The sequence below is a fragment of the Natrix helvetica genome (assembly GCF_964273705.1).
Source record: "Natrix helvetica genome assembly, chromosome: Z".
Lineage (NCBI taxonomy): Eukaryota > Metazoa > Chordata > Lepidosauria > Squamata > Natricidae > Natrix > Natrix helvetica.
Genome location: NC_138554.1, coordinates 56,664,225 through 56,683,448, shown reverse-complemented (window position 1 = coordinate 56,683,448; position 19,224 = coordinate 56,664,225). Strand labels below are relative to the sequence as shown.

At 41.1% G+C, this 19,224-nt stretch overlaps 1 protein-coding gene across 2 annotated transcripts in view; it reads left to right on the top strand.

Annotated features, from left to right (window-relative positions):
• KCNH6 (potassium voltage-gated channel subfamily H member 6) overlaps positions 1-19,224 on the top strand; it is a 120,998-nt gene that overhangs the window by 7,415 nt on the left and 94,359 nt on the right. Inside the window, exons 1-2 of one of the 2 annotated variants that reach the window (XM_081970835.1) lie at positions 14,682-14,795; positions 15,344-15,574. In XM_081970835.1, coding sequence (XP_081826961.1) covers positions 15,373-15,574 — 202 coding nt within the window. In that variant the 5' untranslated portion in view covers positions 14,682-14,795; positions 15,344-15,372. Of the gene's footprint in view, positions 1-14,681; positions 14,796-15,343; positions 15,575-19,224 lie in introns of those variants that run through there. The other variant, XM_081970834.1, reaches the window with a different exon arrangement.

The window sequence follows — 19,224 nt, the reverse complement described above, 5'->3', positions numbered from 1 at the left end:
GATTTAGATTAGGGAATAGAAGAGGAACTCATCAGATTTTCAGATGACACTGGCAGGAATAGTCCACATCCCAGAAGATAGGCTCCAAATCTTGACAGATTTGAACACAGGGCCCCAGCTAACAAAATGAAATTAAATGTAGAGAAAAGTAAGGTTTTACACTTAGGCAAGAAAAAACCAAATGTACGGGTACAGATTAGGCGAAACTTGGCCCAATAGCAGTAACTGCGAGAGGGATCTTGGAGTCCTAGTGGACAATCACTTAAACATGAGCTAGAAGTGTGCGTAGCAGTCAAAAAAGCCAATGCAATCCTATGTTGCAAAAAAGCCAGTGCAATCCTAGGTTGCATTAACGAAGGGAAATAATCAGGATCTCACAAAGTATTAGTACCACTTTATAAAGCCTTAGTAAGATCACTAAGAATACTTCATCCAGTTTTGGTCACTATATTATAAAAAAGATCTTGAGACTCTAGAAATAGTGCTGAGAAGCCAACAAAGTTTATTAGAGGACTGAAGGCTAAAACATATGAAAAACAATTGCAGGAATTGGGTATGTCTAGTTAGAAGAACTAGGGGCAACATGATAGCAGTGTTTCAATATTTGAACGGCTGCCACAAAGAAGAGCTAGATCAAGCTATTTTTCAAAGCACTAGAAGGCAAGACAAGAAACAATGTATGGAAACTAATCAAAGAGAGAAGTAATCTAGAACTAAGGAGGAATTTCCTAACAATGACAACAATTGACCAGTTTGCCTTCAGAAGTTGTGGGTGCTCTGTTACAGGAGGCATTTAAGAAGAGACTGGACATCCACTTGTCTGGAATAGCATAGGATCTCTGGCTTGAGCAGGATTTTAAGCTCTAAGGTCCCTTCCAACTCTGTTATTTTGTTCTGTTTTATAACTGTCATGACATACAATCATAATAGATATGTTGCATTGTGGTTATAAGTTGAGGGTTATCTTTAGTTTCATCCTGAATTATAATAACCTTGTAATCAGAACAATCTTATCAAATAGACTGTGACTGGGAAATAATGGTGACTGGCCCACAAGATCATCAAGTCTACTCCATGCCAAAGAGGGGGGGGAGCCTGTCAGATAGTTATGAATGGACCTAATTGGGTTAAAATAGAACCACTCATATCCTAGGGCAAGTCCATTTTTCCTGATACTAAATTATTAAATTCACAAATTTACATTTACTGCACATAAATTTGGGAAAGTTAGAAATGATTCTTGGTTGCTGACCTATATTTTCTCTTGTTTTTAAATTTTCTTTTTCAGGCATGATACTAAATTTATTCAATATAAGAAAGAGAGAAACAGAGGAAATTACCAGACTAGATATTGCATATTGATGAAAACACTATTTCTGTTGAATACATTTTGCAAGTTCCAATGTGGTTTCAAATGAGACAAATTCAATCATCCCTTTCTAAGATTATTAGCTGTTATCTATTATAACCATTGACAGCACTTGAAAAATGATGAACTTCTGTTTCATTTAAAATCAAGGGAATTACATTAATATTTTATAAAAGTCTTATATCAAGCATGACAGGTTCTCTCAAAAGTCTTTAAAAAATTTGAGAAAAAGATTTGAGATATGAATTTAACAAATCTAATTGCAAGTTTCTATGGCACCTAAATCTATGTCATCAGGCTCTAGTGATACAAACCAAATCAACTATACATCAGAACAAAGTTTTTCCTGATTATCTTCACCTGTATAAGAATATTGATATTTTAAATATTTATCTCATTAAAATATGTACACTTATCTCTTTCTATGCTTTTTATGTGTAAATATTCCTAGATTTCTCTCTTTTCTTCTTGATACTGTTGTTTTAGTTCTTGTTTATACAAAATTTATTTTAAAATTCTGTACATTTTTAGTTTTTTTCTTGATTATTTTTGTCCAATAATACAGCTATAAAAAAGAAATAAATTGTAATGTATATCTGTATCTCCAAACCTAGTCAAACATACTAATTAATTAAACTAAACTGGGCATTATGATTTAGCCAGTGACGTGCGGTCAGGGGAGGCAGGGGAGGCAGGGCCTCACCTCTCTTCATGAAATAATAGTATATAATATCTACCTAGCGCTCTTTTCCACCGATCGTGCACGCTTTTCGTGCGCATTTGGCCGGAAGGTAGCCCGCAGCTACCCCCTCCTCTCCTCCCTTTCGATCTCGGATGGAGCCAACCTCGCTGGCCCTTCCAGAGCCGGAGCGGAATGGAGCAAAGAAAAAGGGGGGGAAGTGCAAACAAGAGCTCGGGGCGACAAGGGCTTCGCTGCAGACTTTTCCTTCTTGCGCGCACAACATGCGCGATCGGTGGAAAAGAGCGCTAGGTAGCTGGAAAAGATAGATGGGTAGATGTGTGTTTGCGTCCCTTTGTCCTCCGGCAGCACCTTCTTGCGTGCAGAACGCCGCTTTGGTGGGAAACCGCTCGCCGTTCTTGCGCGCCTCTCCAGCCACCGCCTTGGAAGTGAGTCACGCGGACGGAGCTTTGGGGCTGAGGAGAGAGGCAGGGACAGAGGGAGTGGGGGGAGAGGAGCCGCCCCCCTCACCCCGCAGGCAATGGAGAAAGCTTTCCTGAAATGGGGGGAGGGTGTCACGGGAAATAAAAAGGGCGCGCGCTGGGGGGACGAAGGAGGCTTTGGCGCGCCTTAGAGGCAGGTGGGAAAGCAACGAAAGGGGCAGCGAGGGCGGGCGGTGCCTGCAGGCGGCAAGGCTTGAGCGGGGTGAAAGCGCAGCCCCTTTCGTTGCTTTCCCATTCACCCCGCTCAAGCCTTGCCCGAGGGAGCTGGGGATCGGGCTTTGGGTTGGTGGGAGACCTTGAAGGAGTGGGGGGGGGAAGGGACTGGCGCAGGTGGAGGAAGCAATGCTACGCGGATCAGTGCACTCCGCGGTCCCCTTAATGTTCACTCAGGAAGGCGGAGAATTGGACCACGTGTGCTGCACACGTGGTCCCATTCCTTGCCTTCCTGATGACGTCACCAGCCTCCCCAGCCATAACCCTCACCGCACGTCACTGGATTTAGCTCATAAATATGTAGTCTTTAATATTAAGACTACATTTAATTATAACATACCAGATAATCCCAAAATAGAGCATTTTAATAGTACAGTATTTTAACAGTTTATGTAACAATCAATTATACCATAAACATCAAGCAGTATCTTGCATTAATAATTACTTTTACACACAATGTTATTGTACAAACATTATGGCAAAGTTACTAACACTTACTAACAGTAAGTTTTAATAAACATATATTCAACAGCTCTTACAAACAACACTTGTTTCAACCATTAGTCCTAATAGGTAATCATATTTCTCAATTTGCATTCAATGAAATCAGTATGGTTTGAAGAAATCTTTTTTGAGCTCACCTTAGTACCACAAATGGGGTAGAATTTCTCACAGGTTGATTTATGTCTCTTTAGATTTAATTAGTAATAAGAATAACTACTTAGTCTCTCTGTTCATAACCATTCTCATCCAAGCTCCCACCTTTGTACCAAAGTACAAAAAAATGTCCAAGATTGTAGAAAATAAGGAACATATATTTAATAAAGATAGCTCTGTTGCCATGAAATAAGGGGCAAAAACATTGTTTAAGTCCAGATATGCTTCCACTCAACGTTTGGAAGCATCTTAGACAGATACTTTCTTAATTCACTGAGCTATAAGGAGGAGGAGGAAGAACACCACAATCAGATTTATAAGATTCTATTATCACAGCCAGTCTCAATCTAGGTTTTTACTTTTCACTGGGTAAACAGAAAAGATTGGGAGGAAGACAAGAAAGATAATTGCCAAAATTGTCTTTGAAGAAGTCTCTTAGTCAATCCTAACACAATGAAAACTGCCTTGCAACAGTTATAACATAATAGTTATACATCATGATAATTTGCCTACCTTAAATTAAGTACTGTTTCTCCAAGAGGACCTAGCCAAATGTATTTGGGGCTATCATCCATAACTGATTTGTTTTTCACAAAATTGGCAAATTCATCATATCCTATCTATAAATTTCATATATTTTTTTTGTTCATAGGAAACCTGCTACAGATCTACTTTATTAAAAAATATTTGTCTACAATGTGGGCATAAACCCGGATGGCTAAAAGTCAAGTCTATGATAGTAGGATTGCTTTCTAAAAACAATAAAGTAACCTTATATTCAGAATATCTCATCACAAACAAAACATTTTGCTGATTTTCAGCATATTTCCTAGGCATCACATTGCTTTACTTTTTGCTGTTTATGTTTCCAAAATGCAGGGTTTTAAAAGACAAATTCTGCTATGCTAAGACTCCTTTAACATTTTGCATGTATAATTTGTGTACAACCCTCACTACTGTGCCTTTTTTGGCCTATTTTGTTATTGCAGATTTTTAATTGACAAAGGGCAAAAGCCAGTGGCTTGAAAATATTCTTAATTATCTTGTACTCTTCCTCCAGAGCCAGATACAGTAAAATAAAATGAAATCTCTCAATTAGTCAATACCATATCTTAGCAGCTTGTTCTTTTCTGCTATTTTAAGAAGCACAGAATAATTTGTTTCTATTCATCCTCTTTATATTGTTCATAATTGTACAGATCTCTATCGTGCACCCATCAAAGTTCTGCTTAATAGCTTGTTCACGGAATACTCAGTAGATTTCCTTTTCTCCCATTTTCTTTGTGTTTTGCATTAATCATGAGTGTTCTCTATATAACCATTAAACTCTGTATTTGAGCAGCCACAGTGGTCATCCTGCAATTATTGATGTTCTTCTCTTTTAAGGAGAGTCCATGCACATCTTAATGCTATCTTGATTAGTTCAGGGAACAAGTAGACATTTTAGAACTACAAATCCTAACCAGAAAAGCGCTGGTGTCCTCATAGGTATTGTAGTAATCTGGCAGCAGATGAGAGTCATGACTACAATGTAAAAGTTGAAGGATATCATTTCTTCAGCAGATCCAATAAAAAAGGTAGTAAAGTGACATTGTAGCTTTGGAGGTGTTCATATTTTGAATATGGAAGTTCCTATAGCATCTGCGTGAGATATAAAGGGGTTAGAAGGGAAAAAAGACATTATTATGGAATTTGATTATGGACCACCTACTCTAGTGAAGGATTCTGATAACATATGGAAAAGTCCTATTAATTTCTGAACTGTTTTGCTGACAAATTCATTTTTTCAAATGATGGCAAAAGAATCAATGTGGACAGCTCTTCTGGTCCTAGAACTCACAAATAAAGCAGAATTGATTGATAAACTCAAAGCGTGAACCATCTTAGACCAAACAGATTATGTTGTGTCGGAGTTCAAAATAACAAGGACATGAAAAGATTTCCAAAAGGCAGGTTTCAGTAAAATGGGACAAAATGTAGGTAGCCTACGCTGCCTTGACATTTTAAAGAATAAACAAGTCCAAGAGGGATGAAGGACTCCGAAAAGTGCAATACTAGATGCAAGAGATAGAAGGGCTCTTCATGAAGAAAGAGAAATAAGGATAAGAGGCTTATTGATGAACAGCAAGCACACTGACACAAGTTGAGAAGTAAAAGGAAATGTACAGGAAATGGAAGCAGAGCCTAATAACTAAGGACACTTATAAACTATTAATTTATATAGTCAAGGCTATGGTTTTTCCAGTTGCAATGTATGGCTCTGAACGTTGAACCACAAGAAAAGCTGAGCGCCAAAGAATTGAGGCCTTTAATAATAATAATAATAATAATAATAATTTTATTTGATTAGCCGCAACCCTCTCCCGAAGGACTCGGGGCGGCGTACAATCAAGCAGATAAAAAATACACATAAGACAAACATATATACAAAAACAGAGACATATACATATGTGCATGGAGGAGGATGGACTTAAGTGAAAGACAGTTAAAAAACACAATTTAAAATCCCCTAATAAAATTACCAAATTAAAAAACCCATCAGGAGCGTTACTAAGTTATGGTCGAGCCAGGCCAGCTATTTGGAAAAGGTGGGTCTTGAGCTTGACACGGAAGGAGCGGAGGTCAGTAGTAGTCCTAATATCCGGGGGGAGGTCATTCCACAGGGCTGGGCCCGCCACAGAGAAGGCTCTGCTCCTAGGCGCCGCCCCATGGCACTGTCTGGTAGACGGCACCTGGAGAAGTCCCTCTCTGTGCGAGCGGATGGGTCGTAGGGATGTATGGGGCAGAATACGATCCCGCAGGTAACTAGGTCCTGAGCCATGGAGCGCTTTAAAGATCGTAATCAAAACCTTGAAACGCACTCGATAGACCACAGGGAGCCAGTGCAGCTCGCGCAGGAGAGGTGTCACATGGGAGTACTTGGTACTCCCCATAATCACCCGCGCGGCCGCATTCTGGACCAACTGCAGTCTCCGAGTGCATTTCAAGGGGAGCCCCATGTAGAGAGCGTTACAGTAGTCCAGGTGAGACGTCACCAGCGCATGGGTGACTGTGCGTAAGGCGTCCCGGTCCAATAGGGGGCGCAATTGGCGCACCAGGCGAACCTGGTGGAACGCCCCCCTGGCCACGGCTGTCACATGTTCATCCATGGACAGCCTGGCATCCAGGAGGACGCCCAAATTGCGCGCCCGCTCCACGGGGGCAAGTTGAATGCCCCCAATGGCCAGAGATGGAATTATCTGGTTGAACCGGGGGGCCGGAACCCACAGCCACTCCGTCTTGGAAGGGTTGAGCCTGAGTCGGTTGTCATCCATCCAGACCCGTACGGCTTCCACACACCGGGACATCACTTCGATGGCCTCGTTGGGGTGGTTCGGGGTGGAAATGTACAGCTGAGTATCGTCAGCGTACAGATGATATCCCACCCCGAAACCACGGATGATCTCACCCAGCGGCTTCATGTATGTGTTGAACAGGAGCGGCGAGAGGACCGACCCCTGTGGCACCCCACAAGTAAGGGGGCTTAGGGTCGACCTCTGCCCCCCTGCCAACACACGTTGCGTCCGGCCGGAGAGGTAGGAGCCGAACCACCGCAAAACGGTGCCCCGGACCCCCAACCCCTCCAGTCGGTGCAACAGGATACCATGGTCGATGGTATCAAAAGCCGCCGAGAGGTCTAATAGGACCAGGATAGAGGAGCAACCCCTATCTCTGGCCCTCCAGAGATCGTCTACCAACGCGACCAAGGCCGTCTCAGTGCTGTGCCCAGGGCGAAAGCCGGACTGGCGCGGGTCTAGATAATCATTCTCCTCCAGATGTCGTGGGAACTGAGAAGCCACCACACTCTCTACAACCTTCGCCAAAAAGGGAAGGTTGGAGACAGGACGATAATTGGCCAGCTCCGTAGGGTCCAGGGAAGGCTTCTTGAGCAAGGGTCTCACCACCGCCTCTTTCAAGGCGGCCGGGAGAGACCCCTCACCCAACGAAGCGTTCACTAGGCCCAGGAGCCAGTCGCGTGTAACCTCCCAGGAAGCCAGTACAAGCCAGGAGGGACACGGGTCCAGCAAACATGTGGTAGGTCGCAGTCGTCCACGCAATCTGTCCAAATCCTCGATGGCAACCAAGTCAAACTCCTCCCAAAAAGGTTTCTCAAGACTCGCCACTGGCGTCTCGACTGGGCCACTGAAGGGGACCCAATCCTTCCGGATTTGAGCGACTTTATCCAGCAGGTATTTCCCAAACTCCTCTGCTCTACCCTGTAGAGGGGCCTCCCGCGGCCTCTGAAACAGAAGGGAGCGGGACACCCGAAACAGGGCGGCAGGGCGGTTCTCTGCGGATGCAATGAGAGCGGCACAGTATCGACGTTTAGCCGTTCTCAATGCCACTAGGTACGTCCTTAAATGGGCTCGTACCTGTGCTCGGTCCAATTCGGATCGGGAGGATCTCCAACAACTCTCTAGGCATCTCTTGCGGCACTTCATCACCCTTAGCTCCTCGGTGAACCAAGGAGCCAGGGTGAATCGTTGCCGCCGGAGAGGCCGCAAAGGCGCCACCCGGTTCAAGGCCCCGGTAGTCGCATTATTCCACGCGGCCACCAGGTCCTCTACCCGAGGGCGGGTCAGGGCTGCAGGAGGTGGCCCAAGCTCCGTCTGGAACCTATCTGGTTCCATTAAGCGCCTGGGGCGGAACCATCTAGTGTTTTCCGGTTCCGCCTCCCCGCAGCGAGGGGTAGCACCAGGGAAGTCAAGTCGGAGGAACTATGGTGCTGGAGAAGACTCCCGTGAGTCCCTTGGTCTGCAAGGTGTTCAAACCGGTCAGTCCTAGACAACCCTGACTGCTCTTTAGAAGGCCAGATCCTGAAGATGAAACTCAAAATACTTTAGGTCACCTAATGAGAAGGAAGGACTCACTGGAGAAGAGCCTAATGCTGGGAAAGATTGAGGGCAAAAGAAAAAGGGGGCGACAGAGAATGAGGTGGCTGGATGGAGTCACTGAAGCAGTAGACATGAGCTTAAATGGACTCCAGAGGATGGTAGAGGGCAGGAAGGCCTGAAAGAACATTGTCCATGGGGTTGTGATGGGTCAGACATGGCTTCGTAACTAACAACAAAGGGGATAGAATTTGAAAGGCTGAAGCCCAGAGTTTTGTATCTGATAGGAAAGCATAATCTAATAAAGGATTGTCCAAAATAAAGGAAAAACCGACAAGCTTGTTAATTTATTGAGACAGGGAGATAGGGAAGTAATAATGAGGAGCTATATGAAAATAGAACTGTTTAATACCTTCTTTGTATTTATCTTTTTTTAGAAGGTGGAGCCAATCTGTCAAAAAAGTGTTTAAGGAAAGTATGCAGCATTTAGGGGGAAAAAAATCACAATTTATCACAATAAATCAGCTCAGAATAAACTTATTTTATTACAAAATGCTTAATTTGGGAAACCACAAGGCAACACAAAAATGTAATGCAATGTGTAATGTACAAAGTTTCAGGAAGGTGTTTGACATAGCCTCTCATTATACCAAGTTGTTTAGATCTACTGTCAGCAAGGTGTCATAAAAACATTTCTAAATAAATCAATAGATTACTTTGTGAATACAATGGCTAAAAGTAGGTCATGTCTATTATGGCCTGGAGCAGGGCTGGGGAACTATGGCCGTTTTATGACCTGTGTACTTCAACTCCCAGAATTCCTGAGCCAGCACAATATGCAATCTACGGCTCTGCAACCAGGTGAATAACTATACACAAGGTCCTTGTAAATAGTACTGTCCTGCCCTGGAGAGAAGCATCAAGTAGAATCCTGCAGTAGCACTAAAAGTAAGAAAAGCCATTACAATGACATGAGCTGTTATGTCTGGAATGGTTTTCCTAGAAGTGGTAGTCTGCCCCTTGTTAGAAGTTTTAAAATTCTCAAATTATCTGTTGAAAAAAGGTTGGTGGCTTCCTATTTTGAACAGGGGATTGGATGACTTAAATTCTCCAAGTCAGTGGATAACATATGGGCAAGTAACTAAAGCATACAAAGACAATTAAATTATAAAGCGGAGAAACTGCTGTTTTGAGGGCATGTATTAAAGAGCAAGATTGCTCTTCTGGAAATCCTAACCTTATCACTACAGTATTCAAAATATTGAATAATTGAAGTAAAATTAACATATAAGAGTAGCTATTGCTGTACCTAACAGTATACATTTTTATAAGGGATCCACCAGATAATTTCCAAAAGTCCATGTGGTAATCTTTGACTTACAACCACAATTGAGCCAAATTTTTCTGTTGCTAAGTGAGACATTTTAAAGTGAATTTTGCTCCATTTTACAACCTTTTTTAACCACATTTGTCAAGTGAATCACTGCAGTTGTTAAATTAGTAAGAGGTTGTTAAATGAATCTGGCTTCCCCATTGTCTTTGTCAAAAGATTATCACATGACCCCAGGACACTGCAATGGTCATACATAGTTGCCAAACGTCCGAATTTTGATCACAAGACTATGGGGATGTTGCAACATTCATAAGTATGAAAAAACAGTCATAAGTCCCCTTTTTTCAGTGCCATTGTAACTTTTAACAGTCACTATACAAACTGTTGTAATTCGAGGACTATAGCTGTATATTCTTATGTCCTGCAATGCATCCTCCAAAATCCCACAAACATAAATTGTTTACCATTCAGAGCATTTTAATATTGACCAGGGATCAATCATGGGGACACAAATGACCATTTCTGTATGAATCCTAAGAAGTTTTGCAATATTGCTAAAAACCACCACAACTTGTTCCATAGCTACCAGTTCAAGATTAGACAACAAAGGTGTTCCCATATTTTTCATCAATTTACCTGAAGTAGACATGAATTTAATTGATCTTTTTAAAGAATTGCATTAAATTATTTACTTTTTTAGAGCTTTTTCTACAGCCTTTATGTCTTCAGTAAATTTTGAGTTGCTCAGTGACCTTCCTGCTGGTTTTGCTGTTTGTTATATATGTAATTATTTTTAACTATTATCTCAGTAATTACCTTTGTGCAGGGGTGTCAAACTCAAGGGCCAGAAGTGCTTACATCTGGCCAGCGAGGCAGCCCTAGAAACAGCAAGGGACTGGCTCGCGGTGCCTCTGTCAGCAAAAACGGAGGTGGCCCTCCCTCCCAGGCTCTGTTTTCAGCTATGACAGCCTCTTGCTACCCTCTGCCAGTGAAAATGGAGCTCAGTGGTGTGCAGGCACAGCCCCCCTGAGCTCTGCTTTCACTGGCAGAGGGTGGTAGCCATCACGGCTGAAAACAGAGCTAGGGAGCCTGTTTCACTGGCAGAGCAATCGGGCCACCACAGACACCCCTGACACAAGTGACATCAAGCTGGCCGTGCCCACCTCAGCCACGCCCACCCTGGCCCCCAAGGTCAAATACAACCCTGATGTGACCCTCAATGAAATCAAGTGTGACATCCCTGCCTTAGTGTTTAAACAGTTTTATCATTAGTGTTTTAATGATATTATCTCAATTATTCTTACATGTTTTAACATGACAAATATTTCAATAAACAATTGAATAAACTTATCTTTTCATTATGCTGATGCTAAGTATGAATTATATATATATATTATAATACAGTATCCGATGGATGCTGTTGTTTGAGAGAAGTTTCTTTTAAGAACTAATAAAAATTCACTGAGCGTACAGATAGTCCTTGACTTAACAATCACAAATGAGCCTGGAATTGTAGTTGTAAGTAGTTGCAGTCATAAGTCGGTTCACCATGTGACCTGACTTTATTTTATGACTATTTTATGACCGTTATTAACTACAAGAATCAGGTAGTTATAAATGCAAATCTACCCATTCCTAAGCCTAATGCGTGTTTTTCGTCAGAAAATGGCAAATCACAAACAGGTGACCACAGGTCACTGAAACCAATCATAAATGCAGTCTAGTTGCCCAAGTGCCTGAAATGTGGCCATGTGATTGCAGGAATAGCGCAGCAATCATAACTTCCAGGATGGGTTATAACTATAAGTAACTTATTTTTTATGTCATAACTTCAAACGATCATGTCATAAATCAAGGATTACCTGTACATCCGAGACAGGCTTATTTTTTTAGTTGTTCATCACTGAGGGCAATTCTGCATTGCAGACTAAGCTGCTTGTCTCCCGTGATGCTCCCAGCTGTTTCTTAAATCAACTTCAGAAATCCTGGATTGCAGGGGATTAGCAATGGGGTTTGCTCAGTATGGACTGTATCCACTACAAGATACAGGTGATTGTTCCTCTGATGCTTGTCCTTCCCACCATGTAGGAAAGGGAAGCCTCGGCGTTCACTAGTTTTCCTTGCTTTTCCTTCTAGGGGTTTTTCTCTCCTTATCAGTCCTTGCACCTCTTTCCTTGGCCTTCGAGGATGTTTGTACATATAGATGCCTTCCCATCCCCTTCCCACATTATCTCATTTGACTCTAAGTCTGACTTTTTCTTTCTCCCTTTATACCATTCCTGTTTTGATAGTAGTAATTAAAGCAACAGGGACAAGTTGTTCTTTCATTATAAAATCACCCTTATATAAATGGAAACTTTGTAGCATCGTTCATAGAAACAAAAAAGTAATGTTCCTATTTGCAAGATAAATATACATGTTGTAAAAGTAAGGGAAGAGGAACTTCGTAGTCCTCCATTTATGACCACAATGGAGCCCAACATTTCTATTGCTCAGAGAGAGACAGCTGTTAAATGGGTTTTGCCCAACTTTACAACATTTCTTGCTATAGTTGTTAAATCTATCACTGTAAGTTAGTAACAGGCTGCAAAATGAACCGGGCTTCCTCACTGACTTTGCTTGTCAAAAGATTACAGAAGATGATCACAGGACCCTGACACACTGCAACCATCATAAATATGAGTCAGTTGCCAAGCGCCTGAATTTTTATCACCATGGGGATGCTGCAGCTGTCATAAGTGTGAAAAATTGTCTTGTCACTTTTCCAGTGCCGTAGTAACTTTGAAAGGTCACTAAACGGAAGGTTGTAAGTTAAGAACCAGGAGACAAGAAAGCAAGGCGAGTGTACTACTTCATCCATCCTGGTCAGAAATTGAATTCCTGTCCAGTCTGAGGTGTAAGAATTTGGAAGGAGCACAAGTCTCTCTAGCGGTGGGGATAACAAAGTGATTTAACAGGGCACTGATGGATCAAGCACATCCTAAATAAAAATGCAGAGAACATAGGTTAAAATGGCTACCCAGGGCATCACCAGTCACTGGGAGGGGAGGGTCATGCAGCCAATCAGAATTAAGGCTAGTCCCCCCCCCCCAAAAAAAGCACTGGAGACCATCTGAAAGCCTTTTGAGGGCTCAAGTTAGAGAACAGCAGTTTAAAATCAAGCTTTAAAAACACAGGTGTGGAGTGCATGGGCAGTGGGCTGGGAGCGGAAAGAGGACAGCTTCATCGATTTCTGCATTCCAGCAAGCAACGGGGATCCATACTAGCAATGGGACAAGCAGAAAGCGTCACTCTACCACCTGTGTGCTTCTTTTTCCTTGTCTCATCTGAACATGATATTCATATAGTACTTAGACAGGCATGGCTATCTGAGGGTTTGGGGTGCAAGTCTCTACAACAGTACCCATGATTAGGGATTTCAAAGAAACACGGTCCTGTTGGGAGCAAATCTACTTCTTGCAGCAATGGTATTATTGACTTTATTTCAAAAAACAAGAACAAAGAACAAATGTGATGAGGACAGAAATCTGTTCCCTCCTTCTCACAACAAGTGAATCACGTGTACCTGAGCCCTCAGCACAGACACCAATGCTAAATTCTCATTCTCTGGTCACCAAGGTTTTCGAAAACTAAGATTTGTATATAATTGGTTATGACTGTAATGTTGGTACGTCAAGAGGAGATACAAAGGAACTTCCTTAGCAATCTGACGTGAATGGAGGAGTGAGTTACACTTATTTGTATCCCGCCTTTGCTAGTTCTACAAATAATTCAAGGTAGCAAACATATCCAGTATAGTTTTGCCCCCCTATCTTCCCCACGACAACCCTGTATTGTGGGTTGGGCTAAGAGCAAGTGACTGGCCCAAAGACACCCAGCTGGCTTTCGTGAGAAAGGCAGAACTTGAACTCACGGTCTCCCACTTTCTAGTCTGGTATTTTAATCATTAGACCAAACTGGCTAAAAATATTAAGCATATTACAATGCACAGACTCCAATGTATTCAGGTAAGAAAGTGGATAGGGAGCAGAAATTATTATTTTTTTTAACATTGGAATGCTTCATGGTTAGATGACAAGGCATAGAAGTAAACCACCACATGTATTAAATCAATCAGGAAGATAAGTAAAAAGCATTAAAAATAAATAAATGCAAATCTGCTTAGGGAAAATAAATTAACAAGACTGATGTACAATTAATGGTCCCTCAGTAATAGAGATTGCTAGTAATTTGGTAATTTTTGGTTATATTTATTTAGCTGTCTGTGAAATGGAAGCAAGTGTTCTGCTCAGCCAATCTTGCATGACCATGAATCAGAAAAGAGTTATTAATTCAAAGGCCTTGTCCTATAAAAACAGCATTACTAAAAGACATGTAAAACAATTTATGTGTCCTTCAGAGACATGAGCAAAGATATTCTTGAGCTGGAACATTGTGAAATCTTCTGGCTTTATATCAGGCCAAGGTAAAAGCTGCCCTGTGAGATGGATAAAGGAAGTTTGCTAAGCATATTACATGAGAAGGTAATATCCTAAAGACAGCATACTAAGGTATAGCATGGCATATCAAATAGGAGCGAGTCCTGCTGAATACCTATATCAAGGGCCCTTTACAGTGATCATTTTGTGAATCACCATGATTGTTAAGTGAATCACACAGTTGTTAAGTAAATCCAGTTTCCCCAATGGGCTTATTTTGCCAAAAATTAGGGAGGGGGGGGAAAGATTACAAATCATATTGTAAGTAACTTTTCCATGGCTAATGTAACTTTGAACTGTCTTTAAACATAAGTCGAGGTCTGTATGTAATAAATATAATATGATACTAAATAAAAGGAACAATAATGGCAATCAGTTCAATGCTATTCTGTCATAAGTGAACAAAAAAAATAGAAACACTAAATCAAGCAAACTGAGAAAATAGGTCATGGTCAGACAAAAACCTTACAAACAATACTGTATTTAATTTCTAATCAATTTTAAAATATTTTGGAGGGGAATTACATAACATTTAAAATAAGGTAGAGATCAGGGCAAATTTGTTTAATTGCTTGAAACTACAATTGCAATGTGGTTCTACATTGAAACTATAGTTTCCTGATGTTGTCATGCTATATCCAAATGAAGAATATATTCAGCAATTTATAGTATAGTATATAAAAAGGAAACATGTAAGTGAAATATATATGGAGATGTTTGTAAATTTTCATGTGAATTTATTTCTAAAAAATCAATTTCTACTTTGACCTTGTTCCTGGGCTAAGACTTTGAATATTGGATCAGCATGTAAGAGAAAATTAATCCATGGACTAAGCTTCCAAAGTAATTGACATAATTCAGGCTTGAGTGTTTTTTAAAATGAGGAATTTACATTTTAAATTTTAAAAAAGCATTTGGACTCAGGAGCTACCTAAAAAAAATGGCAACAAAATTCTAAGAAGGTAATTTTTAGTAATACGGTGAGACGAGTGAAGGAAAACATCAGTACATGCACCTTCCATTAACACATTATGATCATACGTGTCATACTTGTCCTATAACATTGGTCCATTCTATATACCAGTTATATAGAAAGGTGCTTCTTTTTATATATCAGATTCTCATTGTTCCAGGAAGCAGGTTGATGTAAACTGCTATTTGTTCCCTCCAACCATTTTACTCTGGTTTGGTTAATGATTTAATGGTAATCCTTGGCATTTTCTTCCATTTTCCTCCTAAGATCGCAAGTTTATTATTGCCAATGCCCAGATGGAGAATTATGCTATCATTTACTGCAATGATGGCTTCTGTGAGATGTTTGGCTACTCTCGAGTAGAAGTTATGCAACGGCCTTGCAACTGCAATTTCCTCACTGGGCCTGACACCACACCCAACTCCATTGCTCAGGTGGGACAAGCGCTGCTTGGAACTGAGGAATGTAAACTGGAGATCCTCTACTACAGGAAAGACAGTAAGCATTTGTAATATTTCTTTATTTCCTTGTCCCAGGAACTGGCCATTTTCTTGTTTTAGGATTCAATGTTCTTTTTTTTTGACAGTATTATATAGTCTGGACAGGACTGCAATATTAATTAAAAAAAACCACTGCATGAATATCTAATGAACATAGAGTGCAGATATTATGGTATATAGTAAATATGGCTTGAAAACCAGTATTGAAAATTCAAAATGAAGATGGCTACTTTACAAAGGTTTATAAATTATGGCAAAAGGAGTAGTGATTTTACTATGCAGTTATGTCTGTTTTTAATAACTTAAATAGCCTCCTATCCTTTTTAAGCTAAGAGAAAATCTGTAGTCTAAAATCAGAAGACTTAAAAAAAACTTTGCAAATGAATCAGCTGTGTTCACAATTTAGGTACAATAATATTATCAATCCTGAACAGTCACTTGACTTCTAGCTTAGTTCCACAGAGTTATTTTAAAAGTTCCTGCCTCCTGACTGTAGTAATGAACCTAATGTTTTGCACCAGCAAGAGATGACTAATTTGCAACTTAGCTAGTTCTGCCCCCATTATTGTTGAACAATACATAAAACACAGAACATAGAATCATAGGACTGAAATGAACCTCAGAAGTCTTCTAGCGCAGGGATCACCAACCTTTCGGACCTTAGGAACCACTAATTTCATAATTTTAAATCCCACTGACCCACTAATATGATCTGCCTAATGACCGGCTGGGTGGGCGTGGCAAGATGGTCATGTGACTGGGTGGGCATGGCCAACTCGATGTTACTCACGTTGAAGGGCATCTTGCCAGGCTCTACTCACCCCTCCCCTCCCAATCACTCCTCACCTGCCTCTCCGGGTTCATTAGGGCCCCAACAAGAAGCACTTGCTGGAGCTAACGAGCCACCATGAGAAAGAGTTGGCAAAACAGCCTGCTCAGTTCAAATTGGATCTGACCAAGAAGGAGGCTCACCAGAAGCACCTCATGGAAGACTACGAGCATAGGCTTTCCAAGCAGAGGGAAGACCTGTGGGAGTGCAAGGCCAGGTACTGGTGCCTGGATGCTCAACGGGCTGAGATGGTCATCCAGTTTCAGGCCATGATGCTGTCCCACTGGAACAAGGCCCTCCGTCTCTTTGCCACCAGTGTCACTTCCCTCCAGCCTTCACCCAAAGCCCCTGCACCAGGAGGCTGAAGCAGACCCCAAGTCGGAATTTCTGCTCCTCTACGATCTTCACAAAAAGACCCAGAAGGGGGAGACTCTCTGCAGCAACATGTTCATTGCACATATCTGGCCCAGGGGCCATAGTTTGAGGACCCCTGATTTAGTGCAATATAAAAAATGTAAATAATTTTTCTGTGGACCACCAAAATTTTCTTGTGGACCACCAGTGGTCCACGGACCACCACTTGGTGACCGCTGTTCTAGCACAACCCAGTGCTCAAGGAAGGAGACTTATACTATTAGTTTAGTTTACTTTATTGTCACTGAACCTTGTACAATGAAATTAAATGCCATCTTTAGTGTACGTCATACATAAAAAAACTATATAAAAAAAAACACCCATCCTTCACATTCTATGCAATTGAATAAAAAAACCCTGATACTGCATTAATATTGCACTATACTGTAAAATTCAATATAGTTACTGCTCTGGAATAGAAGCTGTTTTTCAGCCTGTTTGTCCTTGTTTTTATTATCCTGTACCGTCTGCCAGATGGTAATAGTTCAAAAAAAGGGGTGCCCAGGATGAGATGGACCTTTAAGAATGTTTTGAACTTTCTTAAGGCAGCGGGAGCTACAAAGCTCTTCCAAGGAGGGGAGACGGCAATCAATGATCCTCTGGGCAATGACATTAACCCTCTGGAGTGCTGTCCTATCTGCCACTGTGCAATTAGCAAACCATACACAGATGCAGTAAGTTAAAATACTCTCTATAGTGAAGTGGTAGAAGGTCACCAGCAATTTTTCATTCAGTTGTTGCTTCCTGAGAAGTCTCAGGTATTATAATCTCTGCTGGGCCCTTTTGACCAGTGCTGTGATGTGAGCGCCCAAAAGATAGTTGTCCAATCTCTTTTTAAAAACTTCCAGTAATAGAGAATCCACAATTTCTAGAGGCAAGCCATTCCATTGATAGATTGTTCTCACCAACATTTCCAACAATTCCACCTTAATTCTAGATTGGACTCTTTGATAAGCTTCCATCTGTTACTTCTTGTCTTGTCCTCAGTGCTTTGGAGAATAGCTTGATAGTTTTAGGTGATCTTGAAACTATCCCTCTGTTGATGCAACCTTAGGATTGCATTCGCTTTTTTGGAAGCGGCAATGTATTGCTGGCTCAGACCAGAGGCGAGTTTCTGCCAGTTCACCCAGGATTGGGCGAACCGGTAGTGGCGGTGGCAGGACGCTCAGCCCACCCTCCCGGACACTTCTGTGCATGCTAAGAAGCATCATGCAAGCACACGAGCCACACACACAAGCAAACAGGTAGTAAAATAAATTGAAACCCGCCACTGGCTCATAGCTAAGTGGAGGTCTACTAAGGGATCTAAATCTGTCTTACAATTGTTACTATTGAGCCAGTTACCACCAATTTTACATCTGTACATTTTTTTTTCTTGAGTCTACCATCTATTTCCCCCAACTTGGTATCATCTGAAAATTTGATGAATTCCTCTTCTATCCCCTCATCTGGATCATTTATAAAGATGTTGAAGACTACTGGGTCTAAGACAGAACCTTGAAGTACCCCACTGCATGTTTCCCCAATTTATTGAAAATCACTTACTGGTTGGTCAGCCAGTTGTGAATCCATCTGGTGATGGTACTACCTATCCCACATTGTTCTATCTTATCAAAAATAGTCAATGGTCTACTTTGTCAAATACTTTATTGAGGTCTAAGTAAATTATATCCATACTGTTTCTCTTATCCACTAATTTAGTCATTTTGTTGAACAATGCAATAAGCTTTAATTGGCATGATCTGTTTTTAATATACCCATAATGGCTTCTATTGTCTTGCTTGTTTGTAGGTGCTCACAAATGCAATGCTTTTCTTTTCCAGGCTATTCCCAGATATCCATCTATAGTTTCCTGGATCTACTCCCCCCCCCTCTTTTTTTTAAAAAATGGATCATATCAGCTCTTTTCCAGACCTCTGGCAGTTCTCAAAAAAATATGGTTCAATAGTTTTGAGATCACATCTCCCAGTTGTTTCAGAACCCTGTCCTGAACTTGTCTAGAGTGGATCTTATCATTTTCTTGCCTATTTTGATTTATATTCTTATTCTCTCTTCTACAATGCTGATTTTGTAGGTTGGACTTGTTTTTTTTCCTTTTGTGTAAAAATAGATGCAAAGAATGAATTAAACAATTCTGCTTTCTCCCTACTACTCATCACCTCTTTGCTATCTTTTCCCATTAATGCATCAATCATCTCCTTTATTTTTTTCTTGTTTCTTACATTGAAAAAACCTTTTTAAAATTATTTTTGTTATCTGTTCATTCTAAGCCGTAGCTTTCCTGGCTTTGTTCATGCAGATCCAGGCTATTTGCTGGTATTCTGTTTTAGTCATATGTCCTCTTTCCATTTTTTAAAATACTTATCCTTTTATTCTCTCAGTTTGCCAGGAAGTTCTTTATGCAA